General features: G+C 35.0%; 1 protein-coding gene across 1 annotated transcript; it reads right to left on the bottom strand.

Annotated features, from left to right (window-relative positions):
- Positions 1-6,057: 6,057 nt before the first annotated feature.
- LOC149573243 (10 kDa chaperonin 1, chloroplastic-like) lies at positions 6,058-16,355 on the bottom strand. The gene is made up of 7 exons (XM_089814438.1): positions 16,192-16,355; positions 16,038-16,105; positions 15,870-15,920; positions 6,728-6,793; positions 6,552-6,605; positions 6,419-6,448; positions 6,058-6,266 (listed from the first exon to the last, which is right to left on the bottom strand). The coding sequence occupies exons 1-7, from the start codon at positions 16,301-16,303 to the stop codon at positions 6,198-6,200; spliced, it is 450 nt and encodes a 149-aa protein (XP_089670564.1). The 5' UTR covers positions 16,304-16,355; the 3' UTR covers positions 6,058-6,197.
- Between the last annotated feature and the right edge of the window lie 10,779 nt (positions 16,356-27,134).

Genomic DNA, 27,134 nt, shown 5'->3' with positions numbered 1-27,134 from the left:
TAGTACTCCCAAAAAAGTGACAGGTTGAGTGTATTTTCATTCTTGGATCTTTTGATTATGTTTCTTGAGTTCAACCCTTGCATTATCGATATTTCATTGTCTCACATGGAGTTAGTTGTGCCCACCCACGAGCACATTTGTATTTCTATCACAGGATCTTGCAAGACCCAAGCTCCTGGATTTAGGCAAGCTGAGTGTTTGTTCACTTAGGGGTTGTGTTGGGAATTTGCATTGGCCTTGTGGTACTTGTCATATGACTAGAAGTGCATCTAAGGTAGGCATGTGGAGTGGATTCTCAAGAATATCCCAACCCAAAAATTGTTGACAAGGTAACACAAAGGGGTTTAATAAAGTGATAACCAAATAAACACACGGTTAATAAAACTTAATGAAAATAAGACTATATTGACCATCTTGCCTCTCGTGGAAGTTGGAAAAAAGGTGTAGTGTTTAGCAACCTGATGGAGTTGCAATGAAGACATAATATTTGACCTCCTAAGGAAGTTGGAACAAAGATTTATGAGTTTGGTTTGTCGAAGGAGTTGGAACAAAGAATTGATGCTACTTGGACTACAACGAGATAAGTAATGACACTCTGTTAGAGTCCCTACATAATTATCCTATAGTACGTTCTGACTAGTGACTTGGTGTACTACATTGCATTTATAATCATATATTTACTTGTGGCATGCATTATTCGGTGTGTATGTAAACCTTAAATGTTTATGTCTTATGTGACTATGGTCAGGTCATTATCTCTATGAATACGACTAGGTGGGCCTACAAGTTCCACATGGTTAGGAGGCAGTGCTACCTTAACCACTATTTGGCATCTAAGAACAAGACGACTATCTTCCAAATGCATGATTATGTTTGAGTTGTCCCTCCTCCTCATGTCCTCTTGACTGAGATATTTGTTCTTGCACTGTCCATGCAGATTCTCTCTTGTATCAAAATGATTGCATATTTTATTAAGTAGATGATTTAGATGTGTAATTGATGTCTTTTATGTTATTAAGGTATGATCAAGTGCATTCCTCATTGATACATGCCTATTCAGTACTCCCCAATGTGGAGGTTTCTCATCTCGGTGTTTTACTTTTTCCCATGGCCAAGAGATTCTTTTATCATACAATGAAGTATTTCATCCTATGATCAAATCATTTCATCATATCAACCTCTAAGTTTCATCATAAAGTCACGCATTCCATTGTATGAGCATTTGAGTTTTAGCTTATCGCTTTTAAGCTTTTCATCATTCTTAGAGTTTCATTACACCAAATTCTCATAACCATTTTGAGTTTCATTATACAATATTGTGCATTGTTTCATCATTTCAGGGATAATTAGTGCTTTGGGACATGTTGGAAAAATGTGAGTTGGTGTTTCAAATACCCATTTGGGAGACATACCTTCCCACCTCAAAACAAATCAATCACTGGTCGTCTTCAGGATATTTAGAAGCTATTTCATGTTCTATGTGCATTTAATATTAGAAATGAACTTGAGTGGTTAATCACCTTGCAACTTGTATGTGGGAAATAAAATGAACATCGAATTAAACACAAATATGGTAATTGGAATGAACCTTGCATGTTAATCACCTAGGTCGAAAATAGATATGTATGAGTGTAATCATAGACTTGGGATTCTTTGAATTATTGTTAAAGTTCCTCTTGCAATTGTTTATGCATGATGTGTGTATGCTTATATTCTTTTTTAACAAAAAAAAAAATGTTAGTTTATGTTTAATCGTTGTTACCATGGATTCCTAGGAAGGGCATTACAAATAGCACTTATATCGGTTAATTATTTACTACTTATATACAATGAATAGTTTAACTTACTTTCTAACTTTCATGAGTAAGTTGAATCTAAGGAGAAGAGGATGTAATACCCCTCTAACCCTATCATGTCTTCAGAGTTATTTTTGAAATCTAGAAAGTTTCATAAGGGCCCTTACACTTTTTGCTAATATAAGTATGAATTGTATACAGTGCTTGTCTAATCCATTTTGTTGTATCTATAATCCTTTTTTTGGCAATGATAAACACAAGGATGCTTTTAGTTACTTTTGTATGCGTTCACCTCTACTTACATGATGATATTTAAGGACCTTGTAGTTAGGATGATCACATGGTAGACATGCAATTTATCTCCTTTTCAATGACTGATTACTCATGGGTAAGCTAATTGCAATAGACAAGGATCTTGGGATCGATTTAGATACTTTCTGAATGTTATTCATTCTCCTATTACTTGTTTGAGAATATTAATTTAAGATCTCCTTAGTGATTAGTTAATTTATATATTATGATTCTGATATGTATCATCACAATTATTATTCATGTTTACCTCTATGGTTATGATTATCTCTTTAGTTGCCAATGTTGATAAAGAGACTAACCCAAATCATATAATAGCTTATCATGGATCTAACTCTTATTCTATATTGACTCATAATATATTGCTTATTGGATTTATTACACATCTCAAATAATTTTCATTTCACAAATTCGCTAGCAACATGCAAATTCTTCACTGAGAATTTCCTAGCCAACTAATACTTTAAACTAGTGACTACAACCATAGTTGTTCCTATCCTTCAAATATCATCAACATACAAAAATTATGAAAACACATCTCCCAAAACCTTAATATACACAATGGTCAAGTTCACATCTAAACAAAATTCATTGAATCACAAATAGATCAAATTTTAAATATTATCTTGAAGCCTATTTCAAACCATACAAAATTCAAGTTTACAAACAAAATCCTCTTTGCCTTCTTACCCAATATCTTTTCTTTGTTTCATGTACAATTCTTCCTCCATTATAGGTCATTTTCACATTGAGATCTTTTGAGAAACCAATGCCTTTCTATTGATTATAACTAATGACCACCAATATGACCTTTTATCTATTCTCATCCTTTACATCCTTAAACTTATATATCCATCTAATTTTTAGTGAGTTAATGTTGAGGGAGAAAGACACTAAAATCACACGTGTGATTTGTCATCAAAGATCTTGAAATGTAACGTCTAACTTCATTAGGAAACAACAATGTTGAATGAAAACCATATATAAACTAACGAATGTTTGCAACTTGTGAAATTAATAGTTTACTACCTCGTGTAACAATGGATATCTTGCTTTCCATTAGGATGACATTTGGAGATTGAAATTGTAAATGTATATCGGATAAAGTTGTGGCTATTACTAATTTGTAATCTCCTTAACTTTAAACACATCGCTCATATTTTTCTAATTTTCTATTAGAACATACCATTCAAAAATAAATTGTTCTTGTAAATTTGGCATTGCCTTTTCTCTAAAGATCACATCTCTACTTCCTAAGACTTCTTGGTAACCAAATCTCATTGCTTAGAACCATTTTTATCTCTTTTTATCCAACAAAGTTACACTTTCTAGACTTCACCTTGAATATTGTTCTTACTAGGATTTAACACCCAAAAATTATCATCTTCCCTAGTCCCTTCTCTAAAACTTCAAAATCAAAGACTATACTATTGTTAGCCAAGTATACTATTGTATTTAAAACCTTTGTTAGCCAAGTATACTATTGTATTTAAAACCTTAGCCCAAAAATATTTTCCTAATCTACTAATTGAGAACAATACTAAACACTCTTTTGCAAATGGTACTATTTAATTTTATTGGTTACACCATTCAATTTCTAAACAATTATTGCACAATTCGCTTTTTGTCTCAAATGGGCAATCTTGATTCTTTGAATGTCTTGTTTTGCACTATATTAATAAAACTAACCCCTATTATCGATTTTACAACATTTACTCTTTACTACCAATTTGACTTTCTCCTCTAAAATTTCTTATTTTGCACTATATTAATAAAACTTACCCCTATTTGTCAATTCTCAAGCATTTACTCTTTGCTACCCATTTGATTTTCTACATGTGCTTTAAAAGTTTTATACATACAATTTACTTCATACTTGTTTTTAATTCTTCCTTGTGCAATCATCTAAATACGTATCAAAATAGATCTTACCATTGAAAAATCCAAAACATATAAATGCAACAATTCAAATGGAAGTAACCAAAGTGTATTGGCAAAAAATAGCATCTACTTCTATTTGTCATAAATGCAATGATTGCATTACTCCAAATCTACTAATTTCTAACTTAAATGATGATACTTTTCAATATCATGGGACCATTCTTGCTCATCTAACCAAGTCTTCTATATCAATTTTCTATCATCAACTATCATTAGACCTCCCACTTTTATCAAATCCTTTAGCACATACAATATGTATGAATTACTTCCTCGCCTATGAATTATCACCTTCTACTACTTTGAATGCAATGCATCCTTGAGCATCTCAACTTTCCTTCAAATTGAATAGCATATCCAACTTTTGCATTGGGATCAACACTACATCAATCGAGATCTAGATTTCAATCAAGTGCTTGCTATCTCCCAAGAAGTTGAAGATTGAGTCAAATCAAGTCCCCACTATCCTACAGGGGTTCACATATAACGTGAAGACCTAATAGAAGAGTTGGGGAGAGTGGGGAGAAGCTCCACAAGAAAAAGATATTTGACAGCTTACTTCTATCACTCCTGAAAATTACCTTAACAAATTCATCAAGCTCCCCAATAACAAGACAAAACTTTAAAAATTACCAATCTGACTAGATCCTCTTCACACAACATAATTTGATTCATTTCTTTTAATTATTTTCAACCCCTTTCTCATATACACTTCCTTACCACAATATAATACCAACAATTAATATTCTTGCAACTAGATTTTGATTTCATGCTAAACTTCGATCTTTTTCTATAATTACTCTTCCCTTGTTCCTTCTCATGTTCTCAAAGGAACATACCCAACATCATCAAATTTTAGCATATGCCTCTCTTAATTTGAAAACATACACGTTATTACGACTTATCCCATAACCCCTTCGTTATCTTCTATGTTTGAGACATTGGGCAAACATCTCTAAATAGAGAGAATAACCATGGCTAGTACCTTCCACACCACATTTCATCCCAATCGGGATCTCACATTTATCTTTTTACCCTTCCAACGTGATTGAAATGTTCTTTTGGATACGCACAACTTCCCCACCTTAAAAAAATATCTAAATAATTTTTCTATCCTCCATTTGTCTCCCCCTCCCAGCAAACAGTTTCAATTCTCTTGAACTCTGATACCTATTGTTAAAAAGTAGCAGATTTATGTGGTTCGCCAAAATGACTACATCCACCGAAAACCAACCACATATCTTTCCATTTATTTATTACAGCAAATGCATAATTTTTTTTGTAACAGATGTTAAATACCCCAATTCAAAGAAACCCAAAAGAGAAAGGAAAAACAAACCAGCATTCACATGCAAGAAGGCTACTGCCTTATGTTGATATCGTTGATCGTTTGGATCACCAGTGCTCCTGTAAGTGTAATGAATACAATGTTCAATGCCTAATCTCTGCAAATCCATATTCGTATTTCCTAATCACACCCATTTGCAACTGTAGTTGAGTTAATCATGTAAGCATATGTAGGTTGCCCTCCAGGTTTGGGGAACAATTCCATTATTGCCAAGTTTTTTAGTTTTGCGATATGTAAATTTATCTAATTTCTGCGTTTTAGATTTAGCATTTATTGTTTCTTTAGCATTTATTATTTCCAGTACCAAGTCATTTATTTAGGTTACATGTTAGTGTGACACTCGCATTGTAAAATGTAAATTCTGGAGGTGAATGAAGGGGGTCGGGTTTCATCATAACAACTGAATTATGAGATCTGATAGCTTGCTTGCTCTTTCGCAGAGACTAATGGAATTATAAATGCAAAGAAAATCTAATATCATGCTTAACCTATACCAAGTGATTTGTCTTGAGAGGGCGCTAGAAGCATCTGCCACAAACTCAGCACACAAAAAGATGTTTTAAAAACAGAGGTAATACTGATTTCCTAGTGGAGGGCGTTTAGGCATTTCATGCGTTATTCAGAGCAATTATTTCTTGGAAAAATAAGAAATGCAAGCTGCTCTCATTTAGAGGGAAAAAAATTGCATTGACCAGGCTTGATTTAAAATGTACTTTCCAAATTGCATTGCAGAAACAAGGTGTACAAAATCATTTTCTGCTGTTCTGTCAGGAGACTCAAATAGCTATCTTCGTGTGCAACCAGTTTCACTCAACCACTGCCATTAAATCCCCTACGCGACAAAAGCAATGCCTCTCCTTTGTCCCCAGACTCACCTGCAATTGATATTCAATCATCTCAACCGAGGTTAATATTATATTGAATTACAACAATAATCATGACAGTCTCAATATTGTCATGTAATCTATATCGATACACCAGAAATCAAATCTATGGTCAACAACAAGAGCAGATAAGTCACCGATACCTCATAAGCATTCATATCTGAGAAAATAACCTGCCAAAAACAGAAGGCCTGGTAAGTTAACCATCCTGTTAAAAAATGAACTCTTGTAAGCATTTTCTCTTCCTTGCGGTGGAGCCACAAATAATGTCCTTACCTTTTTTCCTTTCTCCAGAACTCCAGCCTCAGCCTCTGAACCCATTGAAATGACCTGCCAAAGTAGAAGAAAATTCAATGTCAAGATATCCATCCCCAGCATGTATTTTAGTTTGTCAAATGCCCAGATATTGCATGACAACAAAGAGATAACACCAGGATATGTCTGTTTCTCACCTCTCCCATAAGATAGCGTTCAAATTTAACCGCTGCTTTGGGCAACAAGACCCCTCCAGCAGATTTCTGGTGTCCAATATTTTCTAATGTTGGTTAGCTTTAACCATTCAAGAAACAAAACAAGATGTTTGGACAACTGTTCCAAACATATCCATACCCAAAAATATGAAATCTATGGAAGACTTTTCCAGAAAGTATTTCTAGATAGTCCTAATACGGAAAGTTCAGGTTCAAAATTTTTCAAAATTATCTTTACAATATATTTGAATCCTGTAAACTTTTCCAATACATAAAGTTCATGTCATAAAAGGGATAAAAAAATTCACTATCAGCCAAAATATGAATACAAAACTCTGAGATAGCAAAACCACAAAAAACACTAGATTTCTTGGCCATTCGAACTACAGAGCACCACTAGAAATATGAGACAAATATTTGTGAGGCATATCAAGTTATCAACCAAGCCTTTGGCATTACTTTTGCACAGCTACTTCATACTTCGGTGTTGCCATGTGATGAATGCAGAAAATATATCATGCATAGCAGAATTTGAGATGTCACCAGAGCTGAAGCTTTTAAGGTAGGTACTAAGCTTTTGAGTTAAGGTAGGTACTCAGCATATTGTCTACACTACAAATGATGTAGGCCTTGGTAAATGTTTATTCAAAAATATCGCATGACCAATATATCAATTGGCAGCTGCTGAGTGCTTGTACGTTGAAGGTTCCCACTTCGAAACTTTTAGTAATATGATCTCCCTTTTCGATCTGGCTAAACTTTACCGAGAAGATGCAAATATATATTGATTAACATCATCAGATTTTCAAATTGCATTTGAAATGTGCAGTTATATTTTTGGATTTGATTGTGTAAGTCTTTTTTAACATTTAACATTTCAGATCACCCTCCACAATCCGTCCTCAGAATGAGAGAACGCAAGAATAAGGAGAATCATATATTGATTGGTAAGGGAATCATAAACCCAATAATGGATGAAATGGTGAAGGTTGATTTTAGTGGAGTTGATCTCCCAACCTGAGTGAGGTAAAGGAGGAATGTAACTTATTCCCTTATTAACAGAAAAAATGTTATCCAAGGAAAGGCTTTTGCATTTTTTTGAGACTAAACAATAGTTTGGAGCGTAGAATTTTCAAGTTAGCTTAACCAAGTAAGACCTGAGTATACCAAGATTTTAACTGTGCACGCAAAGAATCAAAAGAGAAACAATATATTTAAACATAAAAATAGTTCTCAGTACAAACAAAAACAGTAAACTAAAATCTGTGTCCATATGTAAGTATGTGTTCATATATTTATGTAGTATATAAACTAAAATAGCTCTTAAGTAATTAAAATTGACGTATTTATTACATGCATGTAAAGTAAATAGGTCTAAAGTACAGTAAAATAACTCTCAACTCTTTTAAGTATTGAATAATTTAAATTAGTAAAAATCTATATGTTGTAAATAAAATAGTTTTGATATTTTTAAAACCAACAGATACGTTGCAAACCTAATTTCACCGACTCATAACATTTTAGACTAAAAGAGGGGTAAAAATTTTATTGAATACCAAAGAGAGCAGGACAACACAAGAAACAAAGAGAACTACAAAGCTTTATCCTGGTCCAAAAGTTGAACCAGCATCTGAGATAAATCAAGGGGAAGCATCCTATGATCAATAATGTTCCAATTTGGCCCATGCTTAGAGGCTCATTTAGCCAGACAATCAACCACACCATTCCACTCACGAGGGATAAGCATAAAAGACACAGAATCCAAAGAATTGCATAACTGAATGATCTGTTGAATAACCAGAGCCAAATGCCAATCCACATGCATAAAGTTCCTGCTATTCAATAAATTCACAACCACCTGCGAGTCAGTCTCACATATAATTCTTTTCCAGCCATGTTGACAGCATTGTTCCGTTGCAACCAAGATAGCCAGGGATTCCATGAGGTTATTAGTATGGTAACCCTTGTATATAGAAAACAGAAACTGAATATCACCAAAACTATCATGCCCAACTCCCCCAATACCAACCAGACCAAGATTTCCCCAAGAAGAACCATCAGTGTTGATTTTAAGAATGCCCACCTCAGGAAGAGACCAATGCCCCTCACGATTAACACGCTGAGAGGGATGCCTAGCTCTACTTCCAAAGCGATTGTTGGGTACCGAGGGAGTAGTGCCCTGAAGAGGAAAGGAAAGGCGTGTGTAAATACCAACATCACTAGGATCCAAGCCTCCACCAATATCACATTTAGCTAGTATAGTTTCATGAAGAGAATTAACAATTTTCCCCCACAGGTGCCTGATCTCAAACTACACATCATGAAAGATCCTCCTATTCCTCTCAAGCCAAACATGCCATAAGATAAAGGAAGGACCAATAGTCTAAGCAACCTGAAGAAAAGAAGTCTTGGAAGGGGGATGACCAAAACAGTCCCAAAATTCAAACAAAGAGGAGACATGCCAGCACGTGCATCCCCACACACTCCACCAGAAGTACCAAATCTGTTTTGCAAAGGGGCACTGGAAAAAAATGTGAGAGATGGTCTCTTCACTTTTGCGGCATAAAACACAGATTGAAGGCCCTTGGAAGCCTCGCTTGCAGAGATTCTCCCAAGTAAGACAACGGTTGTAAACTAGAATCCGGAGGAAAAAGTTACACTTAGGCCATGAAAAACTATTCCAAGCTTTCTTCCACCAAGAGACCTCCACCTCACCAAAAATTTGCTTCGTTAGCGCAAAGTATCTTGAAGAAACAGAATACTTGCTAGAAGAAGCACCTCCCCAAGCCAAAACATCAGGTTCTTGCAGAGAGCTGCACTCCCTAGAAGCCAATATCTGAGAAAGTTCCAACTGATCCCCCCGAGAGCCCCCAAGCGACCAATCAAAAGAATTCTTCCATTTGTAACCTACAACAAGGCCCAGGTTATAAGCCTCTTTATAATGAGCCACCTTATTCCATCCAGCAGAAAGGAAAAAATCACAAAGAGACTGCAAGTGCGGATGAGAAGATAAGAGAGGAGGATACCCATTCCAAGAATCACTCCAAAATAGAGCCTTAGTTCCTCTGTTACAGATCCAAAATAAACTTCTCTTCACCATGTGAGCACCAATCTTGAGGGTATTCCACACCATAGAGCCTCTTCCCTCAAGAGAAAACCTAGAAATATCTGAAGGTTCAACACCAAGTAAATACTTGTGTGACAGGATACGGACCCAAAGCTGACTGACATGAAAACCAATGCCAATAGAGCTTGGCAGCAAGAGCTTGACTACACAAGATAGCAGAACGAAGGTCGAGGCCTCCCTCCTTTTTTGGCTTGCAAATGGGATCCCAATTGATGGGGCTCCATTTGGTATTTTGCAAATTGCCACTCCAAAGAAATTGGCGCGAGAGCATCAACTTCCTTAAGAAAATATATCAAGGCAGCCTGAACCATGCTTCTGTATATGGGAAGGGCCTGAATCACAGATTGAAGACGTGTCACCCTGCCAGCAGTAGAAAGCCACCTATGAGTCCAATGATTAACTTTTTGTTGAAGTTTGTCAAGCAAGCTTTGCCAGAATAGCCTAGGCTGTCTACCCACCACAATAGGGACCCCCAAGTAAGTCAGAGGGAGAGACTTAATTTGAAATCTCAAGCTATTAGCAATCCTCCGCTGGATAGGCTCAGGAGTATTGAAGAAAAAAATAGAGGACTTGTGGTCATTAATTTTCTGCCCAAAGGCAGCCAAATAAGTATCCAAGGCTAGTCAAAAGGCTTTAGCTTCCCGAATCCGAGCTCTTCTAGCAAGGGTCGTATCATCAACAAACTAGAGGTGGGAAAGAGTGGGCAGACCAATTCCCCAATGCCATCCTTGAATCAAATTTTGGGATACATGAAACTTGATAAGTCTACCTAGTCCCTCAGCCATAATGATAAACAAATAAGAAGAGAGGGGATCTCCCTAGCGAAGACCTCTAGATGCCCCAAAAAGTTTTGACAGTTCACCATTAATAAGGCCCGAGAAGGAAGGAGTAGTAACACAACTAAGAACCCATCTCACCTATTCTTGACTAAAGCCAAACGCCAGAACTTTCCGCAAGAAATCCCAATTGACTCTGTCATAAGCCTTAGCCATATCAAGCTTAATGAACATGGCAAGTTTGCTAGAAGTACACATAGAGTGAATAGCTTCCGAAGCAATAACCACCCCATCCAAAATTTGTTTTCCTACCACAAAACCCCCTTGTTCTTCAGAGATAACCATGGAAAGCCAAACTTTAAGCCTCTCTGCAAGGAGCTTAGTAATGATTTTATAGACCACATTACAAAGAGCAATGGACCTAAAAAAATCCAGCTGATTCGTCTCTTCCTTCTTCGGAATAAGGACTAAGAAAGTAGCATTCAAGGCTCGGAGCATTTCTTTGTTCGAATAGGACTTCTAAACCACATCAAAAAGGTCATGACTGATAATATCCCCAAATTCCTGAAAGAATTCAACAAGAAAGCCATCAGGCCTTGGAGCTTTGCCTTTCCGCAAGTTGAAGACCACCCCCTCCAATTCAGACATACTAACTGGCCTCATAAGAGAGTCATTCATCTCCCTAGTCACAACAGAGGGAATACAGGACAAGATTGTATTCTCCTCAATCCCTGTTGGAGGTAAATCATCTGAAAAGAGAGCATAGTAAAACTGAATAGCTTCCCTAGATACAGCTTGAGAGGACACACGCATCCCATCAGAAGTAACAAGAGAAGAAATGTAACTTCTATTACGTCGAGCCTACACAGATTTATGGAAAAAAGCAGTGTTCTTGTCCCCTTCCTGAAGCCAATCAACTCGAGCCTTCTATTTCCAATAAATTTCTTCTCTAAGATCCCACTCAGCTAAATCAGTAGAAGCTCAAAATTCTGCTATGCCAAAGCTTCAGAGAAACCTGGATCTTGAATCTGCCTGGTAATAACATCAAGACGATCCTAAGCCCTCTTCTTCATAATGTGGAGATTACCAAAACAATTCTTGTTCCAATGCTTCAACTTCCTTGTAACATGTTGAAGTTTTTTAGAGAAGGAAAACATAGCAGTGTCATATGCAGGGCCTCCTTGTCGCCACCAGTGGGCCAATAAGTCATGAAGAGAAGAGTCTCAAAGCCACATTAGTTGAACTTAAAGGGAGGCTTTCTTGGGGATAGCAACATAACTAACTGTGAGCTTAATAGGCCAGTGGTCAAAACCTCTCCAATCAAGAATTTCAAAAGAGAGAAAGAGAGCCACAATTCCAAAAACAAGAAACAAGGAACTTGTCTAGGCGTTCTGAAATAGCATCATTTCCAATCCTTCGATTGTTCCAAGTAAAGAGCCCATTGAGAGGTTTGACATCAAAGAGATGTAAAAGATCAATATTTTGTTGAAGAAGCTCCGAAGAAGGACCCAAGCGAGCCAGCCCACCCCTCTTCTCCTCCAGACTGAGAACAGAGTTGAAATCTCCTGCCACAATCCAAAGCAAGAGAGGATGACAACCTCTAACATGCCTAATATGTTCCCAGAGCTAGAGCTTGAGCTTGCCAGGGAGATCAATAGGAGCATACGCATTAGTAACAAGAATCATCTCTCCAGTTTCTAGAGAGGATGCCACCATTGAGAGAGCTGAGAGGCAAGAGACCCAATAAAGTAATGTAACTTTCTTAGGATCCTAGCACATGGCAATACCACCAGAGCTCCCCAAAGCACCAACACACTGACATTGGCCAAGAAACCAAATTTTAGGAGCACATCTAAACATGGAGTCCACTAAAAGCTTGGTCTCCTAGATACAAAGAATATTTGGAGAATGATCAACCACCAACTCATGAATAGCCTTTTGTCTGGGGATGCTATTCAACCCCCTCACATTCCATGAGAGAATAATCATTGAGTAGAGTGGGGAAAATGCTCATCCAAGGTCTTAACAGCCCCAAACTCTACTAGTAAATCTCCTGTAAGTTTATTTTTTTCCTGATCCTGCTTTCGTCCAACTCTTGAGGGATTAGCAAAAGAAACTTTCTTAAATGGTCTTTGCATCAGGCCCAAAGCAAGAGAAGATCCCTTTCCTTTACCAAAGGCAAATACATCTTTAACCAAATCTACCCAAAGAACATCCTTTTCCTGTGGAGTAGGAGAAACCACAAGGACACCAGAGTTAGGGCCAATAGAAGTCTCCAGCATCTGTTGAGCTACAACATCCTAATTGCCACTAAGAATAGACCTCCTCTCCTCTAAGCCAGTAGCTACACACTAAGCCTCTGTGGGAATACCTTCTTCTATGACCATGTTGTCAAGAACCTCAAAACGATTGAACCCTGAGTTCACTTGCCGATCTAAATGAGACTGCTTCTGATCCCGCCCCTTAGCACGGTTTCGAGCCAAGATAAAACCATCCTTATCACGACCGATAGTACTGGATGGCACTTGCCCCTGACTTGAAGTGTTCATTTGAGCTTTCCCTTTACCTGTATTATCAGTCTGAACATTTCCTTTTCCAGTATTAACAGCTTGACCATTCCCCTTAACATCATTGGCCATCTTTGGGCCAGAAAACCCACCAAGGGTACCATTGCCTTTGGAGGCTTGAGGGCATTGGCGTTGTAAATGACCATATGCATGACAAATGCAGCAATAGAAGGGAATAGATTCATAGTCTAGCTATTGGATCCAAGAAGAAGAGCCTAGGCAAATTTCTAAAGAATTTGGCAAAGGATTATTTAAATCAATTTCAACACAAATATGGGCATAAGAAATAACCTTTTTGTCCAATGATTGATGTGCTATAGTAGTCAGCTTTCCAAGCACTGCAGCAATTTGTCACAGGATATCCTCCCACCAGAACTCCAAAGGAAGCCGCAGCAAGCGGACCCAAACAGGAACCCTCAAAGGAAGATCCTAGCAGAATTGAGTCCCGAATGCCAAGGTTTGACAAAAAGACCTACACTGTCATAAAAATATGGACCTCCCTCAAAGACCCAGTTCCAATTTGACATGCAAGAAAAATTCACCAAAAAGTAGCTATTACCAGCGAGCATAATATCCATATCACCCTCCACTTGCCATGAACGGCGAATCTAGGCTTCCAGAGCCGACAAGGAAATCCGGATACCAAGAAACTTGCATATCAATGCATGTGTGGCCAGATAGTCCACATCTTCCATTATAGCTTATGGAGGAATAACTAGCACAGGCCTATCCTAACTACGCGGAAAACAGCTATTAACTTTATTTAACTTCTGGCGCTCGCTAACATAAAAAGGCTCCTTCTCTTGAGACCTCCCTCCAAAAGAAGAACCATCACAACCAGAGGCTCCAGCAAGAATGAGACTCCTGAAGACCCCTTTCGCCGCCATAAGGGCCCAGCAAACAAATGCTGAACCAGGATCTAAGCAAACCCAACTTTCTGCCAAAAATATCAAAAAAACTTTGCTGCCCTAGTCTCTCATGCACCCACATGCAGAGTGTCGTCGCTGGGAAAATCCAGCATCCGCAAATTGCAAAAATCTGAAGCTCGCTCTTCTTAGTTTTGCGGTCCACAATCGCCGGATCAAAAATCTACCACCATAAAGAGAACTCCCACCGACTCATAACATTGAGTAGTTATATGCTTATAGTTATCTCACTGGAGATATGTAAAAGGCTACAGATGAACAAAAATATGCAGTGAAATGGAACAAGGAGCTGTAAGTTGAAACAAAACCAAAAGAAATAGAATAATCATTAGATGAAGATACCAAATAAGACACTCGATAGAAGCAATGTTTGGTTAAGTATAAAATAACACCAGAAAAAGAAAACAAGAAGGTTTACCGTTTATGTAATTAAATTTAAAAGGCTTGGAGAAGAACGATTGCTTCAACCATGGAAAACTTTGTAGAAGCATTGAAATATAAGATTTGAAATTAGTTATTAAAAAATAGATTATTTCTCAAATGGAAAGAAACAGAGATTTAGAACAGATTTTCCCGCAAAACATGAGAAGTAGCTTTATTTTAGGTGTCTTGTAGAAAGGAAAAGCAGATTTATTGTTAGGAAACGTAAACTTACGAGTGTATTGTCCCTTTTTATAAAACAAAAATAGATTGTTATCAGAAGGGTACTGCTTCACAAAGGCAGGCTATCTTCCAAAGCCATTGCCTTGACACTGAGGCCCCCAAATCCGCTCACATTACTACCAATGCATGCCATTGCACTATTAACTACTAACTTGCACTCTTAGGAATGTTCAGATGAATTGAGCTGCCTTTGACTTTATACATGTAATCCTACTACTATTACATTGTCTAAAGTATTTAGTTTCTGATGGTTCATAGAAACCTATTTAATCTTAAGTATGTAGTTTCTGATGGATCATAGAAACCTATTTAATCTAATGAAAATTAAAGATCACTTTGATAATAGATTTTTAATCGTTCATACAAACTAATTGGGTTTAGCATAAAAGATATCTCTTAGGACAGTTGAAGTCACATTCTTTCAAGTGTGCCCATTAGCAATCCCCTACATCCCCCAATTTGCACTCTTTGGTTCTCTTGAAAGGGATATACTAAAATTTGACAGCTGCCGCACCTGAAAATTTACGAGTCATTTCCCTGCTTGCAGACCAATGGATTTATTAATTGTTTCCTACCAACGATTTAAGGTAAATGAGAGAAAGTTTAGACAAGAGATTCTAGAAATCATATACAAATAGATTATCTCTCTTTTTATCAATATTTAGAATTTTATAAGAGATATCATGGTCGCTGCCATATAAAACTGAGTTCCTATGGTAGGAAGAAAAGTTTGAAACCCCCTCACCAGTACCAGCTGAAAGCCAACAAATTGCATTTACAGGGGAAAAAAAAGGAGCTGAAATTTATCGGTTCCAGATTATCCTTGATTTAAACACTTCGAAACTCAAGCCTGTTCTACACGATTTATAACCCCATGTTTCGCTCTTACTCACGACTCCATCACCATTACAGTGCAGCCTCTAAGTAAAGCTCTTAAAAATGTCCCCGATTCCAATACACCCTCATTCGTTAAAACACTCTAAAAATATCTCACACCTCCACAAAATGCCATCCAAAGTCAATGCCTACAGGCACGAAGAAGAAAAAAGGGCAGAGCCTTCATACCTCGGGTAATTGCTCCAGACGAACAAGAACCCTATCCGCTTGTGGAACTACCTGCACATTGTTTAACATCAATTAAAAATAGTTCCAATACTGTTTCAAATCATTAATAGCCTGTGGAAGCTTGCATAAAACTCGCTGTCGATAAATTACAATGGGGAAATCACATACCTTTGACACGTCTACAGCTTCAGCCGAGGCTCTTATGGATACACCTCTCATGCGCCGATTCTTAATACCTGAGAATTTTATAATTAAATTTCAGCTTGTCCCCTTCCTCATCCGCAGTTTCAATGTGTAAACAGAAAAAAGTATAGAGGCTTACAGGGAAATGAGGCATTTCTCGCATGGACAGAGAATCGAACCGTGCTCTTCAAGGAAGGCGAAGATAGAGGAGTACATATTGCTGTAACCCCTCCTGCTGCTGCTGCCGCCATGTGACCGTGTGGTAATGTTGCAGCAAACTATGATGCCAATAGAGAGCAGCTTAATCTTCTTCCAACCTAGAGTTCAAATATAGAGCAAGGCTTAGGGCTTACAGAAGAATGGCTTGCGCTTGTTTGAGGTCACATGTCATGTGACCAGATGGCGATAAATGCAAGAAGCTTGGAGATGATTCTCGACTATAGAAGCTTCTGGCAATGAACGTTGGAGCGTTAAACTAGCACTTGCATCCAAAGAGGTGCAAGGAGTACACCCATATGCATTTAACTTGATAGTATAATTGGAGCTTTGTATGATACAATTAAGTTTGCAAAAGTACGAACATACATAATATTATATAAATAGTAGCATCAAATAAAGTTTGTGACTTTTTTAGGTTTCAAAAATCATAGCATTAAAATATATTGACTTTTTTTTAGTATTATTGATAATTACGAAGGTATAATTTGTAAGTAACAATAATTTCATTAATTGAAGAAAGAGAGCAATTTAACAATTAGTACTATAAAATTAGATGTATAGCTCATTCTATGAGCGCGAAGAAAAAAAATTAAATTAAATATAAAATACAAGATCAGTTCTAAAACCAATCAATGTCTATCAAAATTGACCACATAAGGTTGCAAAACATAAATTAATGTCCATAAGCAATTGCTTTCAAGAGTTCAAAGAGAATATCATTTATATTATTAAGAGAAATGTTAATAATTGCAAATTAAAATCTTGATGAACTATTGGAACCAATGGACTTCAAATGGCTTGAAGTTTGTAAAGGTTTTATCCACATACATGTTTCTATTACAAATATGAAAGATATTTGTGATGTAAACCACTCCATTACATGGAAAGGATCTTTGATCAAATCCAAGGGAAATTTCACCACAAGTGTGATGCACAAGCAACATTGGCATAAAAAGCTCAATAGAATCCTGCGAAATGACAAAAATTGTATCAAATTTCAACCTTGAAAAGATAAGAAACAAAATTAAATGAAAAGGTTTTCATCTTGTAGATTATGCTCTTCAATAAAGGTTTATATCACCAACAATGTGACTTCTTAAAATTGTTGAAGTGGGTCATAAGAAGAAATGTCAGTTCTAGACTAATGTTCATAGAAGAAAGACATACACCTACAACTTTCTTTTTCACCAGAATATTGATTTTCTATGACCTCAAGATTACTTGTCGTAAACTCAAACTATGTTGTATGCTTATTTTTTAAATTTACTAAAATCAAACTCTTGAAAGAAGGAAAAAAAATCTGATTAACCTTGTTTTTTGTTAATAAAGAATGCGAATATTGTGATCCCTTCTACTTTAGATGGAGGTGTGGATTTGAACAAAGATCAGACATCTACCTCACTCTAAGCCCATTTATTCCACAGAGACTAAGAATAATTGCCCATTGCCCAAAATGAGAAGATTGCATGTTAAACAAAAAAAAAAGTGTGAAAGATCACATGGCCATTAATGTTTTTACCAACCTAATGGTGAATCTACATCCATTGTGAAGCTCTTTTCATTCCAATAGAAAAAGTAAATTATAAACTTTAATTTCTTCACTGACTTCACATAGGGTTTATTGTAGAAAAAAATAATATTTTATAAATTGTACAAATAAAATGCTCAGAATTCAATGCAAGTTAACGTTGACATAACTAACCTTAACTAAGTCTAAATTAAAGAATCCATATTAAGTCTTTGTGCTTCAAAATTTGTTCTATTTACTGAAAGTCAACGATATTGTGTAGAAGATGAGATGGAAGGAAAAGTGATAGTTCAAACATCAAAAGTCTTTGGTCTAAGCAAGTTTGGGAATTTCGATCAATAAGAAACTCAATATTTAAGATTGATCAATAAATTCATTCAAGTTTACACCCATCTTAGTGCATTATTTTAGCATTTAGAAAGGACTCGCATTGCAATTTTCTCTTAAAATATTGCCTGAAATTAAGGTGCAAATTCCTTTCTAATGTACAAGCTTTCTAAATATACCAAAGTTGAAGCATTCAAAAGTCATTGAGGTAGTCATTTCATGGCCAATGAATTCTTGAATATGATGTAAAGTATTTGAACAGAAGAAAGCAATGAGCTAATTTCTAAGAAGATATATATATATAGGGTTGCTACTACATATGGTTTTTGGTATCTTCTTTGAAAATTTAGAATATCTCTATTACTAATTGCATAATAATAAAAGTTAATTAGGCTCCTTAATTTAACACTATTAATATTATTTTCATTCATTTAAGTTATCTTCATGTAGAAAAGAGCAACATCAAACTGAATGTGGGTGTGTATATCCTTGTATACATTATAAATCATGGAACCAAAGATGGTTGAAGCAGAAGAGAAGGGAGGAGACGAAGAATGATAGTGTCCATATTACTTAGAAGGAGGAGGTGGTTGTTGGTGATGTGGTCTCTTCTAGGAATTTGATGAAGACCTCCTTGGAAAAGCTCATAAATATTAATAAATGATGATTGTTGATGGTTGGGGTTTAGGGATTGGTGCCTGTTTGGTGGCACACTGGGGTTTCCTATGTCGAGATTTCTTGTATGACTCCTAGTCATTCTGTGATGGATGTTGTTGTTCTTCATGGTCGTTGGTTCTTGGTGCCAACAAGTTTCTTTTATAGTGATTACCAAATTTTTTCTTCTTTCAGTAGTTAGTTATATTTTTTCCAAGTTTCTAGTTTTTACTAGTATATTTCACTTTTGGCTTTGTTTTATCTTAGTTGATGGGTTTCAATGCTAGTTAATCCCTTTTCCGGATGTCCTCTAGACATGATTTTAATTTTTTGTTGTTAAATAGTTTACGTCCTATATTGATATCTAAATAGAACATTAAAACTTAAGAGAGAATTTTACACTCCTAAAGAAACCCTTCAAGAGAGAAGATTCTAGAAATAATTTGATACTCATTATTGTTCATTGTATTTAATTTTTTCCACGGATTGGAGAAAAAAAATTGGGTAATTTTTTATTATTTATTTAGTGAGCTATTTTTTTTTCCTAGAAGTTGCTAATTGATTTATCATCTACAATTTTTTGCATATAAGGGAATATAAAAAGGTGAGGTAGGTAGCGAGGGCATTGGAAATAAGAAAAGATGGCGACAACCTCAGAAGTGGAAAAAAAATGGGATCCAACATTCACAAGTAGGTTTTGTGTCCTTAAGAGAGAAAATGGATAAAATCATAATATAAATCTATAATAAAAATATTGTCAACCAAATTTTCAAGAAAGGGTTTTGTATATCTTGGATATTAAAATGAAAAAAACTTGTTGAGCTTCAGATGTTCATCTGTTATGGTTCTATTTGTACTGGATAAAAACTCTTGGGCCAATCTATGCACAAGGTGCTTGTATCTTTAACTGTTTGTTATGAAGTTTTCTCACTTGTCATAATAATCCAACATGTTGCAATGGGCTCAATATTTTTATGCTAATTATTGTAGGAGGTTTTTTATTCAAAACGAGATGAAAGTATTATAATGGGATTTTCTCAACCAAGAGATTATCATTTTAGTTTTATCAGATTTGATAGTTTGTAAATTTTTATTTTATTTTATTTTTGGTTGGTAAGAGGTCAAAGCCAAGATTCATTATTATGTGATGTGATTAATTATTATTATTTATTAAGCTTGTGTAGAGTCGAACCCAAAACCTCTCAAATAAGAGGCTCACAATTTACTATTGTGTTGTAAGCTCTTGCCTTAGGTTTGTAAATGTTTATTATCAATAATGTCTATATTACATTTTATCAATAATTTTTATCACATTTTATGATTTATAATAAGTAATGATAAAGAATAAAGAGAGATGTCAAATGATAAGTTCTAGATCAAATATGGAAAAAAAATTAAATGATAAGGGAAGTAATCTTGTTTGATATTCCTTTGCATGTTGAATAATCCATCCATTGCATTTCACCAATGGAACTAAACTATTATCAAGTGTGTCAATATGGGTTCATTCATATGTCGAGTAGATGAGAAAAAGTAATAATTATAATAATTGTGCAACTTTCTTGGTTCAATAGTACACAACTATTAGAACATTTGTATAAATAATTTATTTGTAACAACTAAATTTACAATTATTAAAATATTTGTACAAAATTATTAACTATATAACAACTAACATTACTCTAACCTTAATTGCCAACTAAAATTAATTTAAAAAAGTAACAAGATAGATGATTTAATTTTCCTTATTCTCAAACTAACCATTCTAAATCTATTTGAGTAATGAGAGTAGATCATATTGGACCAACACCCACATCTCATACTTGGATAGAAATTTTTGAAGCTTTTGTGAAATTATCAGAATTAATGCCATGTTTAAGCTTAAGTTGTATTATTAACTCAAAATTATAACAAAAATAGTTTTGCAATAGGATAGGGGGAAAAAACTTCTAGTAATGTCAAATGATCTTGTTCTTCTTTGACATGGTAAAGAGCATTTGGGTTGTTAGGTCATCAAGGTTGAATGGATCTTGCCCAAATATACAAAAAATTGGCCTATATCCTCCTTGTCAATCAAAATTTGGGGTTATTATAAGGATAATATAGTCTAGGGTCAAAGCCCTTTCATTTGGCGGTCATTTACGGCCAAAAAATCTTAGGTGCAAATTTCAAGTTCACTACAATTTTGATTGTCCAGCTCACCACTAAACCCCTCCCTTGCAAATATGAAAATTGAATATCCTTAAAAAGGAGCATAGAAATAAACTGTGAATTTTCAGTTGGCTCAAATTCAAGGTCTCCCTCATTGTCGTCTCAGAGTAGCTCTTCAATTTGATCAAGGTTCAATATCGACTCTACTTTGTACACAATAAATAAACTTAGCTAGAAGCTTAACAAAAAGGCAATACATAAGAAGTCCCCAATAATGTCTCTCTACACTACCCCACTTCGCATTCTCTTTTGTAAGTCTAGGTTCAATACATCTTCCAAATCAATTGCATGTCTACATAGGTTTAAATTTTAATAAAAATTTTAAAAATTATAAATAAGAATCATTCACATAAGATATACCTTAATTTTTAATATATTGATAAATAATAATAAAATTGAATTCTTTTTAATACAAATGTGTATTAAATTATCAATTAAGTGAAGTTGTAAACTTCAAACTTCTCTTATTGTTCAATTATTAGTCATAAGTGAATTTTGTAGTGAGTTAGTGAAAGAATTTTGTTTTATATTTATTCTTTTAAAAATGAAGATTAGGGAAGTGGACTGCTTGTTGTCCTTGTTTCTGTTTATTATATTTTGGTAATTAAGATTAGTCTATTAAAAAATAATATTTATTAGAACAATTATGCAAAAGTATTAGATCATTTGTATTAAAAAAATGATGGTCTAAGAAAATATGTATAGAATGACAAATTCAAAATGAATAATTTTTATTATCCCTATATGCATAACAAATCTCGCAAAATTTAATGAACTAAACTCAAAATACTAACTATAAGAATTTTCATTAAAGATAATTAAAAACTCTTCAAAATCTAATTGAGATAGAGATACAAAATTAACTATATAATAGCTATGAGTACCCCTTCGGTATACTCAAAGTTTTTTAGATGAAGTTTTTTTTATCAGGGATTTTTGAGATGAATTTGAAAGTAACTACAAGTCCAATTTTAATGCATAGGCCAAAAAGAAAAAAAAAAAAGTGTAGTGTGGAGGAGTGGTAGAAATTGTCATTGCACCTCGTCACATTTGGTCACTTGACATTACTATAAAATTTGGTGGTCCACCTTTCTTCTTCATCTACCATAATAGAATCATGATTCTCAAATGTAGAAAAATCCTCAAATTATTGGATAGAATTGATTAATTGTGTGTTGTCTTTGATGTTACACAAACATCATATCAATTCACAATCAGTGCATGCTAAGCTCACTTGGTCAGTGAAGTCAATTTTCCTAGTCTACTGAGCGTTCCTGAGTTTACTCTATGTAGAAGGTAGTTTCTACCAAGCTCACTTGGGCATCAAAGGAAGTTAAGCAGAAAAGAATGTTAACTGAGCTCACTCAATTAACGAAAGAAAAGTTGAACAGATTCAGTGTTAACTGAGTTCACTCGGTTACCAAAGGAATTTTGTAAGTTCATAGTATTAACCAAGCTTTTGTTGGTTAACACAGGAAATCGCCTCAGAATCAATTTCTACCGAGTTGGGTTGGCTACCAAAGGATTTTCTTATTTTGGCATGTAAAGGTTAATTATTTTACCTATTGATTCTAGCTTACTGAGGTGATGAATATTGGTTATTCTAATTTGTATTTGAGCCGACTTGACAATCTGGAAGGTATAAGTAAAAGGTCAAGTTGTGATTCCTAAAGTGTGAGATGCAAGTTGAATAAGATTGGAAGAGATAAGAAGAGGAAGCGAACTTGAAGGATGAGCAGATATCCTTGTGGAGTAGAAAAGTATTATTCAATCAAGATGGGTCAAGTATGAACCAAAGAAGAGAGTTGTAATCAACAATTCAGTTGCATCACAATTAGGTCATTTCATTGTTACTCTCTAACCATTGTAGCAGTGAAATAAAATCTCTTAACAGAGTTGGTTTAACAACCATTTGTAAATCCTCTAACAAGGTGGAAATTCCATTGAATTGTTACAAGACCTTTTGCAAGGTCACTCCTAATAGGGTGATTAAATCCTTTAACAGGGTCACACCTAATAGTGTGTTTTGTAACCTTTTACAGGGTTGGCTCCTAACAAGGCTCACTTCAGAAGAGTGAAAAACAGTAACTAGTTACATTGGTGGTTTTACCCAAATTGGGTTTCCACGTTAAATCCTGGTGTCTCATGTGTTTATGTTATTTCTTTCATGCTTGCAAGTAATCATTATTTCTTTCATGCTTGCAAGTAATCATTATTTCTTTCATCTTAAGATTTACTAAAAGTAATTCACACTCTGCATTTACCGAGTTACAACAATTTTCTGTGTGTTTATTGAGTATCAACAATGATCAATTTTATCAGTCTGAATTTTATAGTTGACATCTAAGGGATCTAGAATTTATTTTAGTGGTAATTGATTCACCCCCCCTCTCAGTTAATCCTCTTATATTTCCAACAATTGGTATCATAGCTTTTGGTGCTTGTAGAAAAGGTTTCAAGGACCTAAGCTAAAGATTAGGATGTCTTACAAGAGAGAGATTCCAAAGTTGAACAAAGAAAACTTTGCAACATGGCAAGGACTTATGAGGCTTCACCTGGCTACCATCAGTGATTCAGGATGCAAATATCTTGATGAAGAATATAAAACTCCCACTGGAACATTATTAGTTGAAGATATTGATGAGAAGAAGAACCATAACATCACGATGATTGACATTGCATTTGATCTCAATTATGTTGAATTTGATGAGGTCAAAGACTGTAAAATTGCTTTTGAGATGTGGAACAAACTGAAAGAAATCTATGGAGGAGATGAAAATGTAAGAAGAGCCAAAGCAGAAAGCCTCAGAGGATAGTTTGATCAAATAAGGATGAGAGAAGATGAAAATGTTGCAAAATATGTGGAAAGAATCAAGGCTAGTGTTAGTGCAATCAGAGCATCTAGAGGAGAAATCAAAGAAGAAATTGTTGTAAGTAAAATTCTCATAACTTTGTTTTCCATCTATGCAATCAGAGTGTTTGCTATTCAGGAAAAGAGATGTGATCTAAATAACAAAATAGGCTTGGATGCCCTAGTAAGAAGATTGACAACTTTTGAACTAGACAACTTTGACAACTATGTTCCTGCTTCCAAGAATATTGAGTTTGCATTTGAAGCTAAACTCTCACTCAAAGAAAAAGGCAAGAAAATAAAAGATAATCAATCAAAAAGTGAGGAAGAAACTAAAAAAAGTTCTGATAGTGATCTTGAAATTGTTAAAGCTCTACTTGCAAAGAGATATTCCAAGAGCAAAGGAAAGTACAACGGTAAAATCCCTCTAATCTATTTTTCTTATGAAGAAATTGGTCATATTGTTGCTAGGTGTCCAAACAAAGAAGGAAATGAAGAGAAGAAAAGTCACAAGTACAAAGGCAAGAAGGAATTCAAAGGTCACAATCCTACAAAGACAAAGGTAAGAAAACTTGTTTTATGGCTAAAAATTCTGATAACAATGAAGATGAAATAGTGTATATTACTATCAAAGATGAATCTGATGATGGAGATAAGATGGCACTTGTCTCTCATGTTAGAAAAAATGACACGTGGATCATGGATAGTGTATGTTCTCACCATATTACTGGAGACAAAACTAAGTTTGAAAATTTTGAACACTATGATGAAGGTAGTGTAAGGTTTGGAAACAATGAACCTTGTTGCATAAAAGGAAAAGGTCAAACTTCATTAACCAATAAACTTGTATGTGACAATGCCTATTGGGTTGAAGGACTAAAACATAATTTACTGAGTGTGGCACAACTAAACAACATTGGATTTAAGGTAGAATTCATGAATGGCAAGGAAAGACTACTGGATAACCAAGGAAATCTGATTGGATCAGGCAGGTAAACAAAAGGCAACCTATTTTATCTTGATCTTGGTGATTGTTCATGATTTATTACTCAAGTAGAAGAAAGTTGGCTATGGCACAGAAGGCTATGTCATGTAAACTTTGATAATATGGTCAAGATTAGCAAACTCAAAAGAGTAAGAGGTCTCCCTAGTTTGAAGAAACTTGATGTTGGATTATGCAAAAATTGTCAAAATGGTAAAATGGGAAAGGCTAGTTTTAAAAGCAAAAAACTATCAGTCATAAGATGTCTTGGAAATTGTGTATATTGATTTATGTGGACTCACTGGAATAGAAACTTATAATGGAGAAAAGTTTTTCATTATTTTTGTTGATGACTATTATGTAGCTCAAAGAAAAATCAGAAGCTTTTGAGAAATTCAAATGGTATCTTGCTAGAGTAGAAAAAGAAACTGAAAAAAGATTGAAATGCTTAAGATTAGATAGAGGTGGTGAATTCATCTCAAATGAATTTAACAATTTCTACATTGAAAGAGGAATCAAAAGACAAGTATCAGCCCCTGGTACTCCTGAGTAGAATGGAATAGCTAAAAGAAGAAACAAATCCATCATGGATTGTGCAAGGATACTAATGATTGAAAAGAATGTTGCTATCAAATACTAGAAGGAAGCTATTAGCATTGTAGTTCATACTTTGAACCAAGTTTAGTTGAAGGACTCAAACAAAACTCCTTATGAACTATGGTATGGCTACAAACCCAATGTAAGTTACTTGAAAGTGTTTGGTAGCAAATGTTATATCTTGAAAGAATCTTGAAAAAGCAAATTTGATGTAAAAGGTGATGAAGGTATATTTCTAGGATATTCCTGTAGAAGTAAAGCATAAAAATGTCTGAATTTGTCCACTCACAAAATCATAGAAAGTGCGCATGTGAGAATTGATGAGTTTGCATAAATGACTAAAGAAGAAAGCAAAAAGGAACTAGAAGATTACAAAAGATTTGTCTACTATGAACCTAATACATTGCCAAACACATTTGACAAAAAGGAGATTTCATCTCCCAAGCTCTCCAAATCTCCATTAGTTACTGAGTTGCAAGAAGTGCAAACCGAGTCACAGGGACCAGAGTCACATTTAGAGGCTACTGAGTTAGTGCAAACCGAGTCTGAAGAACCTGAGCCATAGATAGAAGGACCCGAGCTAGAAGTTGAGATTCAAAATGAAGACAGTGCAGTTCATTCAAAAGTCAAAGAACCTGTATTGGCTAAATATGTCAAAAGGCATCATGCACTTGATTAGATTATTGGAGACAAATCAGATGGAACAATGACAAGAAGCAAATTAAAAGTTACATGTTTACTTGTTGAATTTGAACCTAGAAGTGTTAAAGATGCACTAGAAAATGAGAGTTGCATTAAGGCTATGAATGAAGAAATAGAACTGGTAGAAAAGAATAAAACTTGGACTCGTGTACCTAGGCCCAAAGATAAAAATGTGATTGGTACAAAATGAGTGTTCAGAAATAAGTTGAATGAAGATGGAAAAGTGTCAAGAAACAAAGCAAGGTTGGCATGTAAAGGCTATTCTCAAGGAGAAGGTATTGATTATGGTGAAACTTTTTACCCTGTTGCAAGATTAGAAGGTGTTAAGACTTTACTAGCTTATGCGGCTCACAGAGGATTCAAAGTATATCATATGGATGTTAAATTTGCATTCTTGAATAGAATTCTTGATGAGGAAGTCTACATTAAACAACCATAAGATTTTGTTGATCTAGACAAAAGGGACATGGTCTGCAAATTACACAAAGCCCTATATGATCTCAAACAAGCTCCTAGAGCCTAGTATGAAAGACTGCAAAACTATTTGATATAGATTGGTTTTCAAAGAACAAATGATAACATTAGCCTTTATATACAGGAAGGATCAGATAAGAAGATTGTATTTGCAGAAATATTTGTGGATGATACCCTATTCATAGGAAATGATGACTAATGCAAAGCATTTTCAGAACAAATGAATAAAGAATTTGAAATGTCCATGTTTGGTGAAATAAAATTCTTTGTTGGATTGCAGATACAACAGAACAAAAATGGTATCTATATCACTCAATCTAAGTATGTCAAAGAGATACTCAAGAAATTTGGAATGGAGGATTCAAAACCAGTTGGAACCTCCATGAGTACTGGACTTAAGCTTACAAAAGATGATGACTCCAAAGAAGTAGATCAAACCTTATACAGATCAATGACTGGGAAATTACAGTATGTGGTACATACAAGTCCTAATATTGCCTCAACAATTGGAATAGTAGCAAGATTCTCAGCTAAACC

The sequence above is a fragment of the Cupressus sempervirens genome, chromosome 2 (assembly GCF_028749045.1).
Source record: "Cupressus sempervirens isolate cs-2001-9-10 chromosome 2, ASM2874904v1, whole genome shotgun sequence".
NCBI lineage: Eukaryota > Viridiplantae > Streptophyta > Pinopsida > Cupressales > Cupressaceae > Cupressus > Cupressus sempervirens.
Note: the sequence above shows the minus strand (reverse complement) of the source record. Positions and strands in the feature narration are given on the sequence as shown.